This window comes from Salvelinus sp. IW2-2015, linkage group LG13 (genome assembly GCF_002910315.2).
Source record: "Salvelinus sp. IW2-2015 linkage group LG13, ASM291031v2, whole genome shotgun sequence".
Lineage (NCBI taxonomy): Eukaryota > Metazoa > Chordata > Actinopteri > Salmoniformes > Salmonidae > Salvelinus > Salvelinus sp. IW2-2015.
The window spans coordinates 16,249,481-16,270,814 of NC_036853.1; the positions used below are offsets into that span (position 1 = coordinate 16,249,481).

General features: G+C 42.8%; 1 protein-coding gene across 10 annotated transcripts in view; it reads left to right on the forward strand.

The window, feature by feature from the left end:
- Positions 1-20,820, forward strand: part of LOC111972198 (ELAV-like protein 4) — a 93,239-nt gene extending 72,419 nt beyond the window's left edge. For 7 of the 10 annotated variants that reach the window (XM_070446155.1, XM_070446153.1, XM_070446156.1 and 4 more), the window contains 3 exons: positions 472-707; positions 3,983-4,021; positions 16,836-20,820. In XM_070446155.1, coding sequence (XP_070302256.1) covers positions 472-707; positions 3,983-4,021; positions 16,836-17,163 — 603 coding nt within the window. In that variant the 3' untranslated portion in view covers positions 17,164-20,820. The remainder of the gene's footprint in view (positions 1-471; positions 708-3,982; positions 4,022-16,835) is intronic. The other 3 variants (XM_023999101.2, XM_023999103.2, XM_070446154.1) reach the window with 3 other exon arrangements.
- The last annotated feature ends 514 nt before the right edge of the window (positions 20,821-21,334 follow it).

Consider the following 21,334-nt stretch of genomic DNA (forward strand, 5'->3'; position numbering starts at 1 on the left):
AGCTAGGAGGAGAGCTGCAGTGTGTGCTGAGTCCAAAGTGCCTCACGCAGTAGCCTCAACRAGCTGAGGAGACACAGCACTACAGCAGCTAGCACCCAAACAACATAACAGCATTTCTGCATCAGCAGGCATCAACGCTCATGCTCTTTGTGAGAGAGGAAGACAAATTAACTGTCTCTTTGACAGCACAGGAAATCATGGCTGTSCCTTCGCTTTTCCCTCTGCTCTATTCTGTGTTCTTTAACCCATAAAGCAATCCCTCCCAGAATGGAAAACAAATTATTTCCAACTCATTGTATCCCTTTTACAAAACATTGCKTTATACATGACTAAAAAGACAGATCTCCTCTCTGTACCATGTATGAAACAGAGAACATGGGCTGTGAGATGTACAGTATGTATGTGTAGATGTGTGTGATCTAACTGGAACCACGTGAAGTAAAAGGACGCCTCTCCTGTTTGTGATGTGTTGGCCCCACAGGTGGTTCGCGGGGTGTGGGATTCATTCGCTTTGATAAGAGGATAGAGGCTGAGGAGGCCATCAAGGGGCTGAATGGACAGAAACCCTCTGGAGCTGCCGAGCCCATCACCGTCAAGTTCGCCAACAACCCCAGCCAGAAGACCAGCCAAGCCCTTCTGTCCCAGCTGTACCAGTCCCCCAACCGCCGGTACCCAGGCCCCCTCCACCACCAGGCCCAGAGGTTCAGGTAAACACCTGGGGCTCACAACAAGGGTCGGGAGGTCATGGTCAGGTTCAGCCATTGGGTTATTGGTTCAGAGAGAATATAATATGTACTGTAAAGTTGAGTATGGGATTTTTATGTCTAATTGCAACGATCAACAAACTTTTGAGTCATCAATCACCAATGCGCTCTCTGATTCTTGGTGCATTCAAACAAGAATGCATTTTTGTTCCAAAAGAGTGGGTTTCCTGACACTCCACCCATAGAGTAGAACTGTTCACAAGAGACAGTGGGGTTCTGTTGTTCACAATGTCTCCATCACATCACCTCATCAGATCTCTCCTTATTCCATAATGAAACAAACTGTTATCCCCTCTTACCATCCAAGGTTCATTCCCAGATAAAATATACCCCATGATACTCATGATAATCCCAATGAGAATATTCAAATTATGATCTGAACGAAAAATGTATTTCAGATTTTGGCCCAGATTACAGAAAGTAAAACCAACAAAGTTAGGAATAACTTATTTTTTGGTTCTGCAGATTCCTTGGTCTGAGCACTCTTAGGCGATTAAGAGCTAGCTAGCTGCCTGTAATACACAAAGACCTCACTATTACAACCAACAGCCACTGGACTAAACCTAACCCACAACCTCAGATAGTGCATCACCTATCCTGTCAATGTCGGACATTTTCCACCATTAAATGTAATGCCTGTTTGTCTGGTCCTCCTCTAAGAAGCAAACAAAAAAATAGAAAAACAGTAGGTTTCAGTTATTAGTGATTCTCCACATTACTAATTACAGTMATAAGTAAATTATGCTTATTATATCTAAGGTATGAGCAGGTTTTAACTGAACAGATTTTTTAAATGGACCTTTCTCATTTACATGCATTGAGAGGCAGCACAAAGGCCCTATTGTGTGCTGAGGGCTTGGAGAGGCTGTGTGAAAAGCTGGCATCCAAGGCAGGCTGGTTTTTGCAGCAGCAGCCCAGCAGATGTCTCCAGCACAGCATCCTGAAGCGCCTCCTTAGAGCTTCCAGTCCAATTGACTCATTTACCCACAAAGCAGATTGCTCAGTCCCAGCCCACATAATGGCCTAATTGCTGCCTTAATGAGTCAACATATTTTTGTGCTTTGTTTAGATTTTTTTTGTCAGGTTCACAGACGGCATCTCTGCCCACTGATGACCTGTAGCACAGACAGACTGTGTGTTTTGAAGGGGAGAAGTACTTTAGAATGGCCCCAAGTTCCCAACCCTTCCATTAGGCTGAAGGGCTTAATAAGACATGAGACAGTGCAGACCCATGTGACACATGAAGGTCATTGAGTGGCCAAGCAGGCCGCATCCAAAAGCYTCTGATTTATGTGGCTGAGGGGCTTCCATCCTTGGCCCACTGAGCACAGTGACTATCTGTCTGCATGACCAGCCTGATTGTTCCTCCCAGCCAGCTAGCAGCACTGACTAAAGCCCAAATCACACGGAGAGACGCCGTCAACGGCGTCCAAATTTGCACGCAAGAGTAGAGAGCGTGGGGCCTCCCGAGTGGCGCGGCGGTCTAAGAAGCTGTGTCACTACAGATCCTGGTTCGCACAATTGGCCCAGCGTCGTCCGGGTTAGGGGAGGGTTTGGCCCGGCTGGGATGTCCTTGTCCCATCACGCTCTAGCGACTCCTGTGGCGGGCCGGGCGCATTCCGACACATTGGTGCGGACATTGCCTCTCCTGAGTCCATACGGGAGTTGGATATCACGAATCTGGGAAGAAAAGGGGGTAAAACATAGATTTTTTTTAAAGAGTGAAGAGTGTCAATTYACATACAGTGCATTAGCGTATGCCAACTTAATTGTCATACGAATCCATAATAAACAGTTGTATTTATTAAGTTCACTATATAGCCCTTGTGAATTATTGTTGTGTTCCTTTGACTCACCTTATATGTCCTACGGKAGCCACTGTACCTGCCTGCTCTAAACAATTGCTGTGTTAGCTCACAAATGTTCGTGAGGACAGTTGTAGAGAATAAACCCGAGCAGTTTATAAAGAATTTAGCTAGTCTCGTTCTTTCTACTAACAGTATTCTGTCTTCAAATCGGAGTTCCTGGAGTTTCCCAGCCGAAGCCTGCCTAGTCTATATGCCTATGATCGAAATCAACACATCTAGGCATAACATTATTGTTTTCAAATATGTATTATTGGCACTGGCAGTATTATTATCAACAATAAATAGACACGTTTTATCTATACATGTCACAATTCCAGACGTAACAATGCCTACTTTCTGCCAATTTATCCGATCATTTTACCAGCATTGCTTTGCGTAGCTGCGTAGACACGAGAAAAATAGACTTGCTTTCTAATTTGATGCTCTATGATGCTATTGACGCTCACACRCTGTTTTCTATCCTTCACTACCGTGCATTCTAATTCCAGCATGTTCACGTGCATAAAAAAATAAAAAATAAACGTTTAGTTTGATTTGGGCTTAACACACACCATCCCATATGAAATGTTATACCCTTTCCACATGGAAAGGCGTCAACAGGAAACAAAATGTTTTGGTCAGTTACTGTTACTTTTGGTCAGTTATTGTTTTACTATGCAACTTTATTACTGTCATCTTCCTCTCTTAAAACCTTTACTATCTCTCACAAAATGACCATTACACTGACAGAACTCTGGAGAAGGGGGCATGTCTTGATTTTTGAATTATTATTGTAGGCTTCTATTTAGTACTATAATTTATGTTCAATTTGTCTCACAACCTTCTTGAAAATGACAAACATAATGTCAAAGTACCTTAAGGGCAAATGGAATAATGATGCAAAGAATCATTCTTTCATTATGCTGTCCAGACTCAGGATCGACATTGAATTGAATGAGAAAGACGAGATTTCTAAATTTTCTTTGACATAAGTACTATGGCTTAACTCACAATTATAAATCACTTATCAATTATTTGACCTCAACACAACAGCAGAGATGTACAGTGGAACCACTCTGAAAGCCACATGCAGCATAAGAATGTGTGGAGTGTGAAAATGGCCTCATTGTGCTGGCTGATTGGGCATCAGAGTGACCTCTTGTGATAGCTCTGTACAGTACTATTGCTAGCTGGCCTGCTATTTAGTTACTGTGTGAATGACACCAACCCTGACTGGTGTGGCTCCTCAGTGTAATGGCCCATCTCTGGATGGCTTTCTTCTTTGATTGAGGCAGGGATGTAGCATTAGTTCCATTGAGTGAGTCGACCATCTGCCTGGCATTAACCCCAGAACCCTCCTTCTCTTTACAGGCTGGACAATTTGCTTAATATGGCCTATGGCGTAAAGAGGTAATTAAAACTTCACTGAATGCCAGATGTCCATGTTGACAAAATTATTTATCTTGTTTTCTTTATTTTTGGAAGTCACTTGCATTCGATTCAGTTCAAGGTTATTCTGCCTTGATTTTTTTGGTTTTCTTTAGCCTTGTTTAATTTGAATCCACCAACCACTAGTCCAAAAGGAAAACAATGGTATTTTGTTTTCTAATGTTCAATTTGCTTTGTATGATTACTGCTGACTTTTACGTTTCGATGCTTTGGATAGTTTGTGTATATTTCTGTTCTCTTGTGTGTAGCTCTTGTTTTCAGGTGTTGTTTTCTACCGGATTCAGGTACTCTAGCCTAACCTCTGTCCAGATCTATATGTTACATTGGGATCAAGCTCAGTTTAGAATCACCTAATTTTAAAGCTGTGAATCGGATTCACAGTATCAAACCACCCAATTCAATAGGATTTTGCCACCATTTTTGTAATAATGTATGTATTAGTATTATAATGGGTTATAACATCAGGCGCAAGTAGTGATGGGTGTTGGGGTTAAGGGGTGAGGGTTCAGTAGGGGGCGAGGCTGGAGACACCTGGATCCCTGCAGGAAACGCTGTCTCACTGAAGCCAGTTCGACTTCTGATCATCTCCTTTTGCTCATATCTTTTGCTTTTGCTACTGTTGATGTTACATAAAGTGAAGCGGCTCTGAGACATGATATCAGCTGATGACATTTTGTTGCATGTTACAGTAATCAGTGAGTTCCTTTGAAAAGGCTGTGATCCCAGATGTAGCATGAAAAAAATAAGCATTTTATTTTTTCCATTTTTAAATGGATTGATTAAAAGGCTTGTTCTGTGATGAGGGCCAATCCCCTGAATTCCTCGGTTTCCATAATAGTGATAAGCATTCATTTCTGCTCAGCAGAATCAGGGAGCAAAGGCTCAACTATAACACAGTGACAGAATGATGCATGGGAAATCTTTAACACCTAGCTCTCCGTCAATGTCCCAGGCAGCAACTCGTCTGTCTAGCATTCCTAGGCGACGCAGCACTATTTATACGGGGGCAGGAAACAATTAATTCAGTTGAAGGGGGATGCAAATGATCTGACCAAGAAAATTACCACAAAAATAAGAGAAAACATTTATAATATTTACTAATATGCTGTAGTGCCTGCTGGTTCAACAACACAGCACCAAGGCAAAAACTATTGAATATGTACAAACTGTCAAAGCGGTAGTGTTTGGAATACAGAAATCCAACAAGCCATGCCTTGAGAATAGCCTCTTGCCTGCTTAGCACATGGTTTGAAGTGGTGATTAATGAACAAGGGTAGTAGTAGTAGTCAGTGTATTTTAGAAGTGAGCAGTACAAGGTGGAGGTGGGAGCTAGGGGAGGGTGGGATCACTGCAGGTCAGCCTCCTTGTTGCTATGCAACTCCTCTATAGAAGAACAACAGTGTGTTTGTATTTGCCCTGGTAGACACTACTGTAGTCTCCTCTGTGGCTCTGTTAGCCAGCCTGCTTGTCTCTCACACACACCTGCATTAACATCCAAATGACCATGAAGGTGTTATTTCTCCCAGACAAAGAAATCAGAATTGAATGTGTTAAAAAAGGCCTTGAAGTGACTAGAAGTTCCCTTTCAGTCTGTCACTCGGTATAACATACTATGGGGAATCAACGATCAATCAAATTCACCTGAAGAAAACAGAAATTACATCCAACGGGCCAATGGATGCTGAGCCCACCCATRGAAACCCCACCTTCCTGGCTATAATACCAGGGCTCGCATTCATWTCCTCAATTCTTTCCTCTTCAGCTCGCTTGAAGGAAGAACGTGTCACGCAATTTACAAACTTTTCAAGCACATGAAGACTACGAGATTCGGCTCTGACTTAGGTGTCTGTTAGTGGGGAGAGAGTACTCGTCCCACTAGATTTTGCAAGTCTTGAGTCTTGGTATTGGTTTTTCTGTTTGCTAAAAGCGGACTACTTTCTGCTCTGCTTGTGTAGCTAATGCTTCCTTCCTTGCTTGGTTGGGATTTGTGTTTGCTAAAAAAACACGAATTTCTGCTGTGCTTGTGTAGCCAGTGCTTCCTTGCTTGAGTAAGATGGCCGTTGGTAAGAGTATGTTCAAAAAGGCTAACCATCCGAGTTTGGACCTCTGATCTTTCCGTAGGGCATGTGGTTTCACAATGAAAATTAAAGATACGCACGAGTGCTGTCCTGTTTGCCTGGGGTGGAAACACGCTCAGGAGGCTTTGGCTCRGATCAGTTCATGTGACTATTGTCTCCGGCTGGGTTCAACTTCCATTGGCCGTCGAGCAGRCTTTGTGAGAAAAATTGGGGCTGCTGGCGAAGGGTCTTCTGGTAAAGCGATCTCTGGAATGTGGTTGTCTGAGGTCAGGAGAGAGTAGCAGTGGTGGTCTGAGTTTACTGGGGTGACATTCAAGCCAAGTTAGGCTCATTCCGGCTTCTCTGGCAGTGGTCAGATTCCGGATTCCGGGGATGATATACTATCCCTGGTTGGCTCTGGACGGTTTTCAGAGTGTAAATCGGATGATATCAGTCCGGGGCTTTTTGCGGGGAGAGTGAACCATTGGTGGTTAATGCACCTTTGATGTAGATGTGTCGTAGAGCGGCAGATCACCTGGGGGTGGATTTGCCATCTCCTGGAGTTCCTCCAGGTTTGGGGGGAGGTGTTTATTTCCCTTCCCTGCAGCGGTGAAGTGTTGCTTAACCCTGTTTAAAGATTTTGCCGATGAGCTAAAGGCGACCTGGGATTCCCCTCATTCAGCCAGACTGGTGCTACCAAGTTATGGTGAGTTAACGTCTTGGCGCTAGGGGTCAGATTTCTTTTGATTTGTTTTTACGTTCCCAAGGTAAACGGACATTTTCTCTGGCCCAGATCGTAGAATATGTATATAATTTACAGATTAGGATAGAAAACACTCCAAAGTTTCCAAAACTGTCAAAATATTGTCTGTGAGTATAACAAAACCTGAGAAAATATAACCCAGAAGTTATATATATATATTTTTTAACTGTGTTTCCTTGACCGTCTTTCTTCCATTTAAAGGGGTATCAACCAGATTCCTTTTCCAATGGCTTCCTCAGGCTGTGACCAGGCTTTAGACATAGTTTCAGGCCTTTATTTTGAAAAATGAGCGAGATGTTTCATAAGTAGTCAGGTGTCCTCTGAATGTTTCCTGCGCGTGAGAAAGGGGCTCCCCATTATCCTTTCGTCTCTGAATGAATAGGTTATGGTCCGGTTGTAATATTATCGATTATGTTTGTTAAAAACAACCTGAGGGTTGATTATAAAAAAACATTTGATATGTTTCTACGACCATTACAGATACTTTTTGGAATTTGTCGAACGGAACACGGCTTTGGTTTTCGCAACATAATGCGCAACCCATTATGTGTGATAAAAGTAATATTTATTGAACAAAAAGAACATTTGTTGTGTAACTGGGAGTCTCGTGAGTGGAAACATCCGAAGATTATCAAAGGTAAGCGATTAATTTTATTGCTTTTCTGACTTTCGTGACCAAGCTAACCAAGCTAATATAAGGCTAGCTGTTGTAGCATTGAAAGCTACACTCACAAAAGCTTGGATTTCTTTCGCTGTAAAGTATATTTTCAAAATCTGACACGATAGGTGGATTAACAACAAGCTAAGCTGTGTTTTGGTATATTTCACTTGTGATTGCATTATTCTAAATATTTTTCGTAATATTTTTTAAATCTGATACGTTTGGGAAATTTTCATCTTCCTTTCAGGACCGGAACAAGGCTGTAGTTCTCAACATAACGTGCAACCCAAATGGCGTTTTTTTGTTATAAAATAATATTTATCGAACAAAAGAACATTTATTGTGTAACTGGGAGTCTCGTGAGTGCAAACATCCGAAGATTATCTAAGGTAAGCGATTCATTTTATTGCTTTTCTGACTTTCGTGACCATGCTAATTTGGGGCTAGCTGTTGTAGCATTGAAAGCTACACTCACAAAAGCTTGGATTTCTTTCGCTGTAAAATATATTTTCAAAATCTGACACAATAGGTGGATTAACAACAAGCTAAAGTGTGTTTGGTATATTTCACTTGTGATTGCATGATTATAAATATTTTTTGTAATATTTTTGCATTTGGCGCCCTGCAATTCTAGCGGTGGTTTAGGAAAGTGATCCCGTAAAAGGGATCTGTAGCGCAGAGAAGTTAAGGAATGTAGAGGGTTTGAGGAGGCGGGGCTCGTTTGAACACCACCGATGGATTGAAAGCTGGCAAGTTACTTAGCTCCAGAGGCTAACAAGGGGGCAAATCCTAGCACGTGCTTCCGAATTAACAGCGCCAGTTCTCAGCGGATCAGCTGGACAAAGTGTACCAGGCTGAGTGTGGGCAGCCGGTCTTTGACTGTGGTCACAATGCTTTGCATCCTCCTCCTTTTCTGTGGCATCATTACGTCAATGGTCCTCAAAGTTCTAGTGTTTTCGGGTGGTCCCTGTGTCAGAAGTACAGAGTGGTTGGTACACCGGTACTTTTTAGTTCCTAAGAGCAATGGAACATGGCGTCACATCCTGGACAAGGTTTAAAATGCTCACCATTCGCAGTCGGAGCGTCCCTGCGATTGGTTCACGTCCATAGATCTGAAGGGTGTGTATTTTCATGTGGCTATACATCCTCTCCACAGAACATTTCTGATGTTTCATTTCAAATCAAATCAAATTTTATTTGTCACATACACATGGTTAGCAGATGTTAATGCGGGTGTAGCGAAATGCTTGTGCTTCTAGTTCCGACAATGCAGTAATAACCAACAAGTAATCTAACCTAACAATTCCACAACTACTACCTTATACACACAAGTGTAAAGCGATAAAGAATATGTACATAAAGATATATGAATGAGTGATGGTACAGAACGGCATAGGCAGATGCAGTAGATGTATAGAGTACAGTATATACATATGAGATGAGTAATGTAGGGTATGTAACAAAGTGGCATAGTTTAAAGTGGCTAGTGATACATGTATTACATAAAGATGGCAAGATGCAGTAGATGATATAGAGTACAGTATATACATATACATATGAGATGAGTAATGTAGGGTATGTAAACATAAAGTGGCATAGTTTAAAGTGGCTGTGATACATGTATTACATAAAGATGGCAAGATGCAGTAGATGATATAGAGTACAGTTATACATATACATATGAGATGAGTAATGTAGGGTATGTAAACATTATATTAAGTGGCATTGTTTAAAGTGGCTAGTGGTACATTTTTACATAATTTCTATCAATTTCCATTATTAAAGTGGGCTGGAGTTGAGTCAGTATGTTGGCAGCGGCCGCTAAATGTTAGTGGTGGCTGTTTAACAGTCTGATGGCCTTGGATAGAAGCTGTTTTTCAGTCTCTCGGTCCCTGCTTTGATGCACCTGTACTGACCTCGCCTTCTGGATGATAGCGGGGTGAATAGGCAGTGGCTTGGGTGGTTGTTGTCCTTGATGATCTTTATGGCCTTCCTGTGACATCGGGTGGTGTAGGTGTCCTGGAGGGCAGGTAGTTTGCCCCCGGTGATGCGTTGTGCAGACCTCACTACCCTCTGGAGAGCCTTACGGTTGTGGGCGGAGCAGTTGCGTACCAGGCGGTGATACAGCCCGACAGGATGCTCTCGATTGTGCATCTGTAGAAGTTTGTGAGTGCTTTTTGGTGACAAGCCAAATTTCTTCATCCTCCTGTGGTTGAAGAGGCGCTGCTGCGCCTTCTTCACAACGCTGTCTGTGTGTGGTGGACCAATTCAGTTTGTCCGTGATGGTACACCGAGGAACTTAAAACTTTCCACCTTCTCCACTACTGTCCCGTCGATGTGGATAGGGGGTGCTCCCTCTGCTGTTTCTGAAGTCCACAATCATCTCCTTTTGTTTTGTTGACGTTGAGTGTGAGGTTATTTCCTGACACCACACTCCGAGGCCCTCACCTCCTCCCTGTAGGCCGTCTCGTCGTTGTTGGTAATCAAGCCTACCACTGTAGTGTCATCCGCAAACTTGATGATTGAGTTGGAGGCGTGCATGGCCACGCAGTCGTGGGTGAACAGGAGTACAGGAGAGGGCTCAGAACGCACCCTTGTGGGCCCCAGTGTTGAGGATCAGCGGGGTGGAGATGTTGTTACCTACACTCACCACCTGGGGGCGGCCCGTCAGGAAGTCCAGGACCCAGTTGCACAGGGCGGGGTCGAGACCAGGGTCTCGAGCTTGATGACGATTGGGAGTGACTATGTGTTAAATGCTAGCTAGTCGATGAACAGTATTCTCACATAGGTATTCCTCTTGTCCAGATGGGTTAGGGCAGGTGCAGTGTGGTTGCGATTGCGTCGTCTGTGGACCTATTGGGTCGGTAAGCAAATTGGAGTGGGGCTAGGGTGTCCGGTAGGGTGGAGTGATATGGTCCTTGACTAAGTCTCTCAAAGCACTTCATGATGACGGAAGTGAGTGCTACGGGGCGGTAGTCGTTTAGCTCAGTTACCTTAGCTTTCTTGGGAACAGGAAACAATGGTCGCCCTCTTGAAGCATGTGGGGACAGCAGACTGGGATAAGGATTGATTGAATATGTCCGTAAACACACCAGCCAGCTGGTCTGCGCATGCTCTGAGGACGCGGCTGGGAATGCCGTCTGGGCCTGCAGCCTTGCGAGGGTTAACACGTTTAAATGTTTTACTCACCTCGGCTGTAGTGAAGGAGAGCCCGCAGGTTTGGAGCGGGCCGTGTCAGTGGCACTGAATTGTCCTCAAAGCGTGCAAAAAGTTATTTAGCCTGTCTGGAGCAAGACATCCTGGTCCGCGACGGGGCTGGTTTTCTTTTTGTAATCCAGTGATTGACTGTAGACCCTGCCACATACCTCTTGTGTCTGAGCTGTTGAATTGCGACTCTACTTTGTCTCTATACTGGGACTTAGCTAGTTTGATTGCCTTGCGGAGAGATAGCTACACTGTTTGTATTCGGTCATGTTCCGGTCACCTTGCCCTGGTTAAAAGCAGTGCGCGCCTTTCAGTTTCACGCGAGATGCTCCGTCAATCCACGGTTTCTGGTTTGGAATGTTTTAATCGTTGCTGTGGGTACGACATCGTCAATGCACTTTCTAATGAACTCGCTCACCGAATCAGCGTATTCGTCAATGTTGTTGTTGGACGCAATGCGGAACATATTCCAATCCGCGTGATCGAAGCAGTCTTGAAGCGTGGAATCAGATTGGTCGGACCAGCGTTGAACAGACCTGAGCGCGGGAGCTTGTTGTTTTAGTTTCTGTTTGTAGGCTGGAAGCAACAAAATGGAGTCGTGGTCAGCTTTTCCGAAAGAGGGCGCGGGGAGGGCCTTATATGCGTCGCGGAAGTTAGTATAACAATGATCCAAGGTTTTTACCAGCCCTGTAGCACAATCGATATGCTGATAGAATTTAGGGAGTTTGTTTTCAGATTGGCCTTGTAAAATCCCCAGCTACGATGAATGCAGCCTCAGGGTGTGTGGTTTCCAGTTTACAAAGAGTCCGATAAAGTTCGTTCAGGGCCATCGATGTGTCTGCTTGGGGGAATATATACGGCTGTGATTATAATCGAAAAAATTCCTTTGGTAGATAATGCGGTCGACATTTGATTGTGAGGAATTCTAGATCGGGTGAACAGAATGACTTGAGTTCCTGTATGTTGTTATGATCACACCACGTCTCGTTAATCATAAGGCATACCCCCCGCCCTCTTCTTACCAGAAAGATGTATGTTTCTGTCGGCGCGATGCGTGGAGAAACCAGCTGGCTGCACCGACTCCGTTAGCGTCTCTTGAGTTAGCCATGTTTCCGTGAAGCAGAGACGTTACAATCTCTGATGTCTCTCTGGAATGTAACCTTGCTCGGATTTCATCAACCTTATTGTCAAGAGAATAACATTGCGAGTAGTATGCTAGGGAGTGGAGCGCTTGGCCCGCTCTCGAAGCCTGACCAGGAGACCGCTACGTTTGCCCCTTTTACGGCGTCGCATAGGGTCCGGCGGGATCAGATCCATTGTATTGGTGGAAGGCAAACACTGGATCCGTTTCGGGAAAGTCGTATTCCTGGTTGTAACGGTGTGAGTTGCATTGCTCTTATATTCAGTAGTTCCTCCCGACTGTATGTAATGAAACCTAAGATTAACCCTGGCCCGTACCAATGTAAGGAATAACACATAAAAAAACAAAATACTGCATATTTTCCAAGGAACGCGAAGCGAGGCGGCCATCTCGGTCGGCGCCGGAAGTAGGTTTCTGGGGTGTAGCCTAAAAGTTTCTGGTCCTGCCTTTCGTGCTCTCCCTATCACCCCGCACCAATACTCTGAGCCCTTGTGGTGCCAGGGGATCAGAGTATTGGCCTATCTGGACGATTGGCTGATCATAGTGGAGTAGAGGGAATAGGTGGAGCTCCACACTGCCACACTGGTTTCCCTTTATTCAGTCTCTGGGGTTCATAGTGGATAACAAGAAGTTTTTGTCCCAACAGAAGAGGATCGCATTCCGGCTCTGTCTGGCACAGTTTCAGCTGGTGCACTCTGTGCCTTTTCGCTTGTGTCTGTGGTTATTGGGTCTGATGGCCTCTGTGATAGCTTTGGTGCCTCTGGGACTTCTGTTTATGTGTCTGTTTCAGAACTGGGGGATTGCTACGCATCTGGACACATCTCGCCACATCGGTTTCTCAAGTTATTCCCGTCGTGCCTAAGGACATTGTGACTAYTGTTTGCAGGGGGTTCTCATGGGCTGGGTAGTGTCCCGCAGGGTGAACATGACAAACGCATCCTTACTGGGATGGGGAGGGCTGTGTGTGGGCTACTTGGAAAGCGGGATTTGGTCAACAGCGCAAAGGGCGCTGCATATCAATTACCAAGAGCTACTGACTGTTTTGCTATTGCTGAGGCATTTCCTTCCGATGTTGGAGGGACAACATGTGTTGGTAAGGTTGGACATCAGGATGGCGCTGGCGTACATCAGCAGGCAGTGGGGACGTGGTCTCTTTCTTTGGCCGTTGTATGGAGCCGTGTGCATTTCCTGTTGCTCAGTGTTACGCACACCTCTTGGAGGAGGAAACACAACACCCTGCTACACTCAACTCCCCGTGGAGTGAAAGAGGTATGTGACTGTAGGCGCGGGTAAGGATGACTGAGAGAGAATTTTACCGTTAACAGGGAATTTATTCCTTCACACGGTAATTTKGGGAAAAAGGGTCTGGATGGAACCAAAGCAAAGAAAGTAAAAGCTAGAGCCCCATCTCCTACCTACCCACAACTTACCTAACTAGCACCACCTGGCGCACTAACCAAAATACAGGGGATGGTCTGCCCAGGTCTTACCTAGTGTGCATAGACAGAGTACACACTACGGGTATATACATGCCCGCAGGCCTCTTGCCTAAGCACTCCCTTCCCCCCGGGAACAAATGAAACAGAATAATACAATTTCAATAATCAAAAACACTGCATCCTATTGACACCCACATACCTCAGAAGTAGCGGCTACAAAATACTTAACAAAACCTGTCTCTGAGCAACAACCAACACAGGACATCCAAGAAGCTCTATCTGAGCAACAACCAACACAGGACATACCAAGAAGCTCTCTCTGAGCAAAAACACTGGCTTTTATACAGCTGGAGAAGGAGTCTGTAATTGCAGACAGCTGTATCCCCTGACGAGAGGGCGGGGTCAGCTCCAATCTGCAATGGGGCCGACCAATCAGCTGCTTGGGGGAATCCAGGAAGCCATTTCCTGAAATACATACACATACAAACCCACAACAACACAGAAACTGGGGAACGTAACACGCCCACCCCAAAACCTGCAAACTTACAGTTTGCAATAACAAAACCCAACACGCATCCCCATTTACTAAAACCGTGATAGAGCGTCAGCAACCACATTCGCCGAACCCTTCACATAATGAATCTTTACATTGTATCCTTGTACAATCAGAGCCCACCGCATAAGTCGGTGGTTCTGATTGTACATTTGCTTCAAAAACACCAAAGGATTACGGTCCATGAAGACCAGTACAGGCAAGGGACTGGAGCCCACATATACCTCAAAGAACTGTAAGGCTACCAATAAAGCCAGCGTCTCTTGTTCAATAGTGGAGTACCTTGACTGACACGAGTTGAACTTACGGGAGAAGAAACTGACGGGCCGATCCATTCCCTCTTCATCTTCCTGCAAGAGAACCACACCCACCCCCARTATACTAGCATCTACGTCCAACTTAGGTTTGTCAAAGTTGGGGTCAGCAAGCAAAGTAGCGCTTTGGCAGACTCAAAAGCATAGTTACAGTCCTGGGACCACTTTGGTGGTACTTTGGGACTAAGCAGAGATGTAACGGGAGCTACTACCGCCGAAAAATTCTTACAGAACGTACGATAGTACCCTACCATCCCCAGGAATCTGCTCAACTGGCGGCGAGTCGTGGGTGCAGGAAAAGCAACAATTGCTTCCAGTTTGCCACTTACTGGGCGCACTTTACCTCATCCCACCTGCTTCCCTAAGTAAGTCACAGTAGCTTTCCCAAACTCACACTTGGCCAAATTGAGGGTTAAAGAAGCATTCACCAACCGCTGAAACACACTTTTTAAGGTGGCGAGATGATCAGACCAAGTAGACGAATGAATCACAACATCGTCAAGGTAAGCAGTAGAATTTGACACATCCGCAAACACAATGTTAACTAGGAGCTGAAAAGTAGCAGGTGTATTACACATTCCAAAGGTTATCACAGTGTATTGTACGAAGTTATCAGGCGTAACGAAAGCCGAGATGTCAGAAGCTCGAGAGGTCAGAGGCACCTGCCAATAACMTTTTAGCAAATCTAACTTACTAACGTAAGCAGCAGAGCCAATTCTATCAATGCAGTCATCTAAGTGAGGTAGAGGAAGATAATCAGACTTTGTAACTGCATTTACGCGACGATAGTCCGTACATAAGCGGGACGTACCGTCAGGCTTATGAACAAGAATACACGGGGAACTCCAGGAGCTGTTACTGGGTTTTGCCACTTCTTCATTACACAAAGGAATAACCTCAACCAATTTCTAAAGACTGTTGACATCCAGTGGAAGCGGTAGGAACTGCAAGAAGCTCCCTTAGAAATCTGGATTCCCAATRAAAATCCATTGAAAAGAGAGTGACCTCMAAAAAAAAATCTGAATGGTTTGTCCTCGGGGTTTCGCCTGCTAAATAAGTTATTATATACTCACAGACATGATTCAAACAGTTTTAGAAACTTCAGAGTGTTTTCTATCCAAATATACTAATAATATGCATATCTTATCTTCTGGGGATGAGTAGCTGGCAGTTTAATTTGGGCATGCTTTTCATCCAAAATTCCGAATGCTGCCCCCTACCCTAGAGAAGTTAAGACCTCTACTGAAGGGAAGACTTGCTGTTAAAAATATTCATTTGACACAGGGTGATGGATTTAAAATATATATATATTATTTTACATGTATTTAACTAGGCAGTTAAGAACAAATTCTTATTTACAAGACAATGACGGCCTACACCGGCCAAACCCAGACAACACTGGGCCAATTGTGCACCACCCTATGGGACTCCCAATCACAGCCAGTTGTGATACAGCCTGGAATTGAACTAGGGGTTTGTAGTGTCTGTAGTGAAACTTCAAGCACTGAGATGCAGTGCCTTAGACCGCTGCGCCACTCAGGAGCCCAGTAGATAGAGTGACTGTAATGAGACACAAACAATAACCAAACAGAATATTGTGATGGCAAAGATGTTAAAGCTCATGTAGTACTGATTCTTGCCGATACAAGACTATGATCACTGTCATCCTCATCCACCCCAAAACATATGACTGCAGTGTTGGTGGATGGAATACACTTTGTTCGTATTGCTACTGGTACTGGGCTGTAAAGGGCTTCCATTTTCCATTTAGTTTTCTCCTTCCTGAATAAGGAGGAGGCTTCTCTGAGACAGCTGCAGTAAAGCGGAAATCTCAATTAAAGCATACCCAATAATGCTTATAGTCATTCCTACAGAGGTGGCATAAGAAATGAACCTTTTATCCAATTTACCTTTTATTTAAAGTGGCAATTTCCTTTAAGCAGAAAGGCAGTAAGTGAAGTCAACTGAGCATTCAAATCTCTGTATTGCAAAAAGGGAGAAGATTACAGGGCGAATAAGAGCAGATTTACTTGGTTGCATACTCAATATCTGATGAATTTAAAAATGTTTTAATTCAGCAAGTTCCTGCAATTTAGTTCCCAATAGAGGCACTCGGGGAGACAGAAGGAGTAAAGCTTCCCTTGTGCCTCCCTCCCTCGTATGCTGCTGCTGGAGACATTTCCCAGCAGGCCCCCGCAGAGCAGTCAGCCTTGAGAAGAAGCCGCTCAGTCAATAGCGAGGAGCGATAGAGGGGAGATAGTCTAGCAGGAGGATACTGTACACAGACAGACATACCCACAGTGCATTGTGCACTGAGTAGCACTGGTAATAATACATGTTGGATGGATAGGAATGCTAGAGCTGTTTGGTTGGTACTGTATGTACTGAGCGCTGGTTGGAGCTAGTTATAAAGACTTAAAACCAATACAGTAGATGCTTGGGATTGCAGAGTTTGGTTTCACTTTGGACACTTGGAGGGGAACTTGAGTGTATAGGGAAATGGCTTGTCCTACAAGCTCAGAGCTTGTAAATCCATGCACACGCAGTGGGTTTCCTATTTCTCTCAATTTGACATTTGTTTCACTTAACATTGTGCTCTTTATCTCCCTCCCTATCTCTCTCCCTGTCTATCTTGTGGTGCAGGTTTTCTCCCATCACCATTGACAGCATGACTAGCCTGGTGGGCATGAACATCCCTGGCCACACAGGCACTGGCTGGTGCATCTTTGTCTACAACCTGTCTCCAGACTCTGATGAGAGCGTCCTGTGGCAGCTGTTCGGGCCCTTCGGAGCGGTCAACAATGTCAAGGTCATCCGCGACTTCAACACCAACAAGTGCAAGGGCTTCGGCTTCGTCACCATGACGAACTACGATGAGGCAGCCATGGCCATCGCCAGTCTCAACGGGTACCGGTTGGGAGACCGCGTCTTGCAAGTCTCGTTCAAGACCAACAAGACCCACAAGTCCTGAACCCTTCCTCACTCCAAATCCCCTGTCACCACTACCACTACCACCTTACAGTCGCCCAACACAGCAACTCTCCAGAAGGAACACAGCAAACAAACAAACAAAAAAGAACTAGAAACGGCTTATAATATAGCTTTGGACCTATAAGCCAATGTTGCCTAAGTATTACAAAATGAAAGATAAAAATATCCATGATTTGGGAATCCCTGTGATAATACAGGATTCCTGTTGTATATCCTTTCTGTTCTTGTGATTGTTAAATGATTTTCTCTTCTATGTAAACAGTAGCAAAACCAGTCCCCTTATTTGAAAGAAGAGAATATCCTTTTTAGATTGAACTTTCTTGGTCTTGATTCAGGATTTCTTTCTTTTTTAAATCCGGATCCACTGTCGTTAGAATTATGCCTCCCTGACAGAAGAAGGGAGGGGGCTCTTTTTTAAATTGGTGACCATTCATTCATTTTTTGTGTATATTAAAAACCCCTATAAATTCTAAGGGATTACACAATCCTGTTTTCTCTGATGCAGAAAAAAATTATTTAAAAAAAAATGTTTTGTATTGCAAACAAAACATGTCTTTCCTCACTGGGGTTTGGGAGATCGGGAGAGGGAGGGGATGGGTTAGCTTTCCTGGTGACACGTTAAGTGATTTAAAAAACACTATTGCCAAAGAGAAAATCTCTTTGCTTGAAAATGCATTCAGAAAAATAAAAAATAAAGAGAAGAAAATCTATTTTTATAATATGATAATTAAAATAAGAATTATTGAAGAATTTTTACAAGAATCTGGATTTGAAAAAATAGAAAAATATTTTGACTGGCTAATTAGAGGGTGGGGGGAGGGATGTGCGCCACCTTGTCTTGTTCGTTCTGCAGTGGTACTTTTTAGGATCAAAGGTTGTTTGTTTTTAGGAGAAATTGATTGGCGATGATTTTGTAGATGGAAGGTTTTGTCAAGGGATGCAAATTGAGGCAGGTGATCTTCGTAATTTTTCATAGTGCGTAATTATTCAACAGCGATACCCAAAAGGGAAGGGAAAGAGGTCTTTCAAGGCCTAACCACCCTCACAGTCCAGAGCCCAAAGCAAGAAGAATTGTCCACTTGTTTTCTTTTTGTCAGTCTATGGGATATCAGTAATGACTACATACACATCTATCCATTTAGAAAACCTACATTATCTATTGATTTCTTTGCTATCATTTTGTGGAATTTGAAAAGAACGTCCTTTAGCGATCAACAGTAGGTGCTATATTACATGATTCACGTATCTTAAATATCCAAGTTTGTTGTTCTATGTGTTGTTTAGAGGAAAAAAATACTTTGATGCTGACATTGAATTGAGCTGCTGTTCTTTTTTATTTTTATTGTTGGCCCCCATCTGGTTAGATTATTCCTTGCTGAAAAACCAGATGACGGACTTTGGGCCATGTAAGAATCACTTAAAGAGTTTTCTTTGGCTTGCTGACTTTTAGGTTACTTGCTGAGTGTGAAGCATTGTCAAAATTCTATAATAATTAGCTAGTTCTGTTAGTCTAGATATTTGTTTCCTCAAAGGATCTATTACAACGGTGTCTTTATTTGTTGTGTACAAATAGATAATATATAGTCTACATTTGTTTTACAAAATCTATATCTATATGAGTTGTCACTGTTTTTTGTTTTAGCTTGTCTTTTTTATATGACAACTTTATGAAGTGATGGTTCAGTTATTTAGAAMACTYGTGAGGAATCCTGTTTAATATGTTGTCATGTCGCTTGTGGGAAAAAAACCTTTTGGATTACATTTTTGTTAACTACCGCGGCAAAAGAAATTGAACAAAAGCTTATAAAATAACGTATTTATTCATTATTTATTGATTGTTTCATTGCTTCAACTATTTATTTATTTATATWCATTATTTATTTATTTTGGTATTTATTTGTTCAGTCTGTGTATTTACGTGATTCTGGTACAGGGAGGGAGGACGTTTCTGAGCAAAAGGGAACCAAGCGACTAGGGGAGAGGCTCTTCCGTTAGTCCACTGCACTGAGAACTTTTAGTACGTTTGTGCTTTGTACCGATATATCAAAATTACAATATAAAAAATCCAAAAGTTGAAAACTAAAAAAAATGTCAAGAGGGTTGGTGACGCTCTTCCCTTATTACTAGAAACAGTTACTCGCTATGCATAACCTAGTTGATAGTTAAATTTGCTATTGCTTTTTTCTTGTCTTGTTAAACAAAATCTTTAAATCTTTTTCAATACAGTTTAGTCTTAATAGAATGTTATAACAGTTGTTCTGGTTCAATATAACCTGTGATAAGTTTGTGTCGTTTTAAAGCCACTCCGCACCCTCCCTCCACACTACCGCTTTGTGATGAAACTTTATGCAAAAATGTGGGTCTGAAGCATAGTTTTCGGTTTTCAAACATTTTATAACATCCAATTTTGGAGACTCGGGCACATGAATTTGATGAGCAAATAAATGTCCATTGTATTTGAGGGTCATTCATTGCACTTGAGTAATCAGTCAACTCACCTTAGAGTCAAAGTTATTTTTAGAGAATCATCATGTTTGAAAGTTACATAAGAACATCTCTTTAAAGAGATCTTGAACATTGCACACTAACTGTACTTATGGCAGTTGTTGCAATTTTAAAAGACTGAAGGTATTTCATGGATTGTACCCATTCTATATTTTATATACTATAATATTATATATATTTTGAAAGGTAATGGTAGGGAATGGTTCCAGAAGTACTGAATTGGATTTTGTTGAGCCAGAAAACATGAGTTGTAGGGACATTATAAACACTTTGACATGCATATACATACTCTCTCATAACCACGTCTTAGGCAGCCCATCTGACATCATCCAACCACTATACGGTTCTGACCTCAGAACACCAACGGACCCCTTTTCATGCTCCAGAGCTGTTGGGAGCTTGAATTATGCAACAACCCCAGTAGAATGTCGTTCTGATGTGTGAACATATTTCCTATGTCTTTTGAACTCTTATGATGTGTGCCTGTGTTCTGTCTAGACCCACTTGTGCGTCTGTGTGTTCATGTGTGTGAGTGTGTTTGTGAAAACGTTTGTGTGTGTGTGTGTTTGTGAAAACGTTTGTGTGTGTGTGTGTGTGTGTGTGTGTGTGTTTGTAAGGGTGTTTGAAACATGGGGCTGTGTCACCTCGGTCTATGTCCAACCCCTATGGCTCACACCATCCCCTGTAGCGCCTTATAGTGGCAGCCTGCCAATAGGAAATCAACAGCCAGTAGTGTAGGAGGGAAGGTTAAGAGAGGAACAAGGCTCTTGTCATTTTTTATTTTCTCCTGAAATGTGTTTGTTTACTATCTGAAAATCTATTAACTATCTTTAAAGACAAAAAAATAAGAAAAAAGTTCACAGGGCCTTACTGGTCTCTTTTACTTATGCTATCACTTATCAATTATCGATTATTGATTATTGTTATTATTATTATTATTGCTGTTATTCTTAGTATTCTTAATCCAATTACTGCGATGAATGACTTCATGTTATCCTTGCTAGTTTAGGTAATTTCTGAAACTGGAAACAAAATAAAAAATCTTGCTGTAAATGTTTTTTTTTTCTCATAAACTGTTGTGTTTGAATTATTTGTACTTTTGAATGTTGGGACAATAAAATGAGGTGTTGAAGAGCTTTGTTGTTTCTTCTCGTAAATGGCGTTATTACATTATCAATTGCACACTCACCTTTTAGAAGCAGAATAATGTACGATTAGAAGCTAGATCCTGCAGATCCAGAGAGATGTATCTGTAAAGCTTCACATAACTGCTGCCTTGGTAATACAAAATATCTATTTCAATATAGATTTCATAGAGAATTATTCACTGCTCAATATAAAATGTCACTATCATAATTCATGACTGCTTCGTATCTTTCTCAAACACTCGAAACCGTGGCATTTTGAATACCATGAAATACAGTATATTGATACAGTAATAAAATAAATGCATTAATTCAATGTCTAAGACAGTTATATAATACCCATTCAGGTGGCACGTGGAGAAGTGCACTTGTGAGATRATAGTGCCCCCTGCATACCTGCTAAAGTATTTTAACATCAGAGAYGATCACAGCTCACATTGTTGACACTGATGTACAAACTGCAGAAATATAGCCCAACCTTCAGGGCCGGATTACCGAACG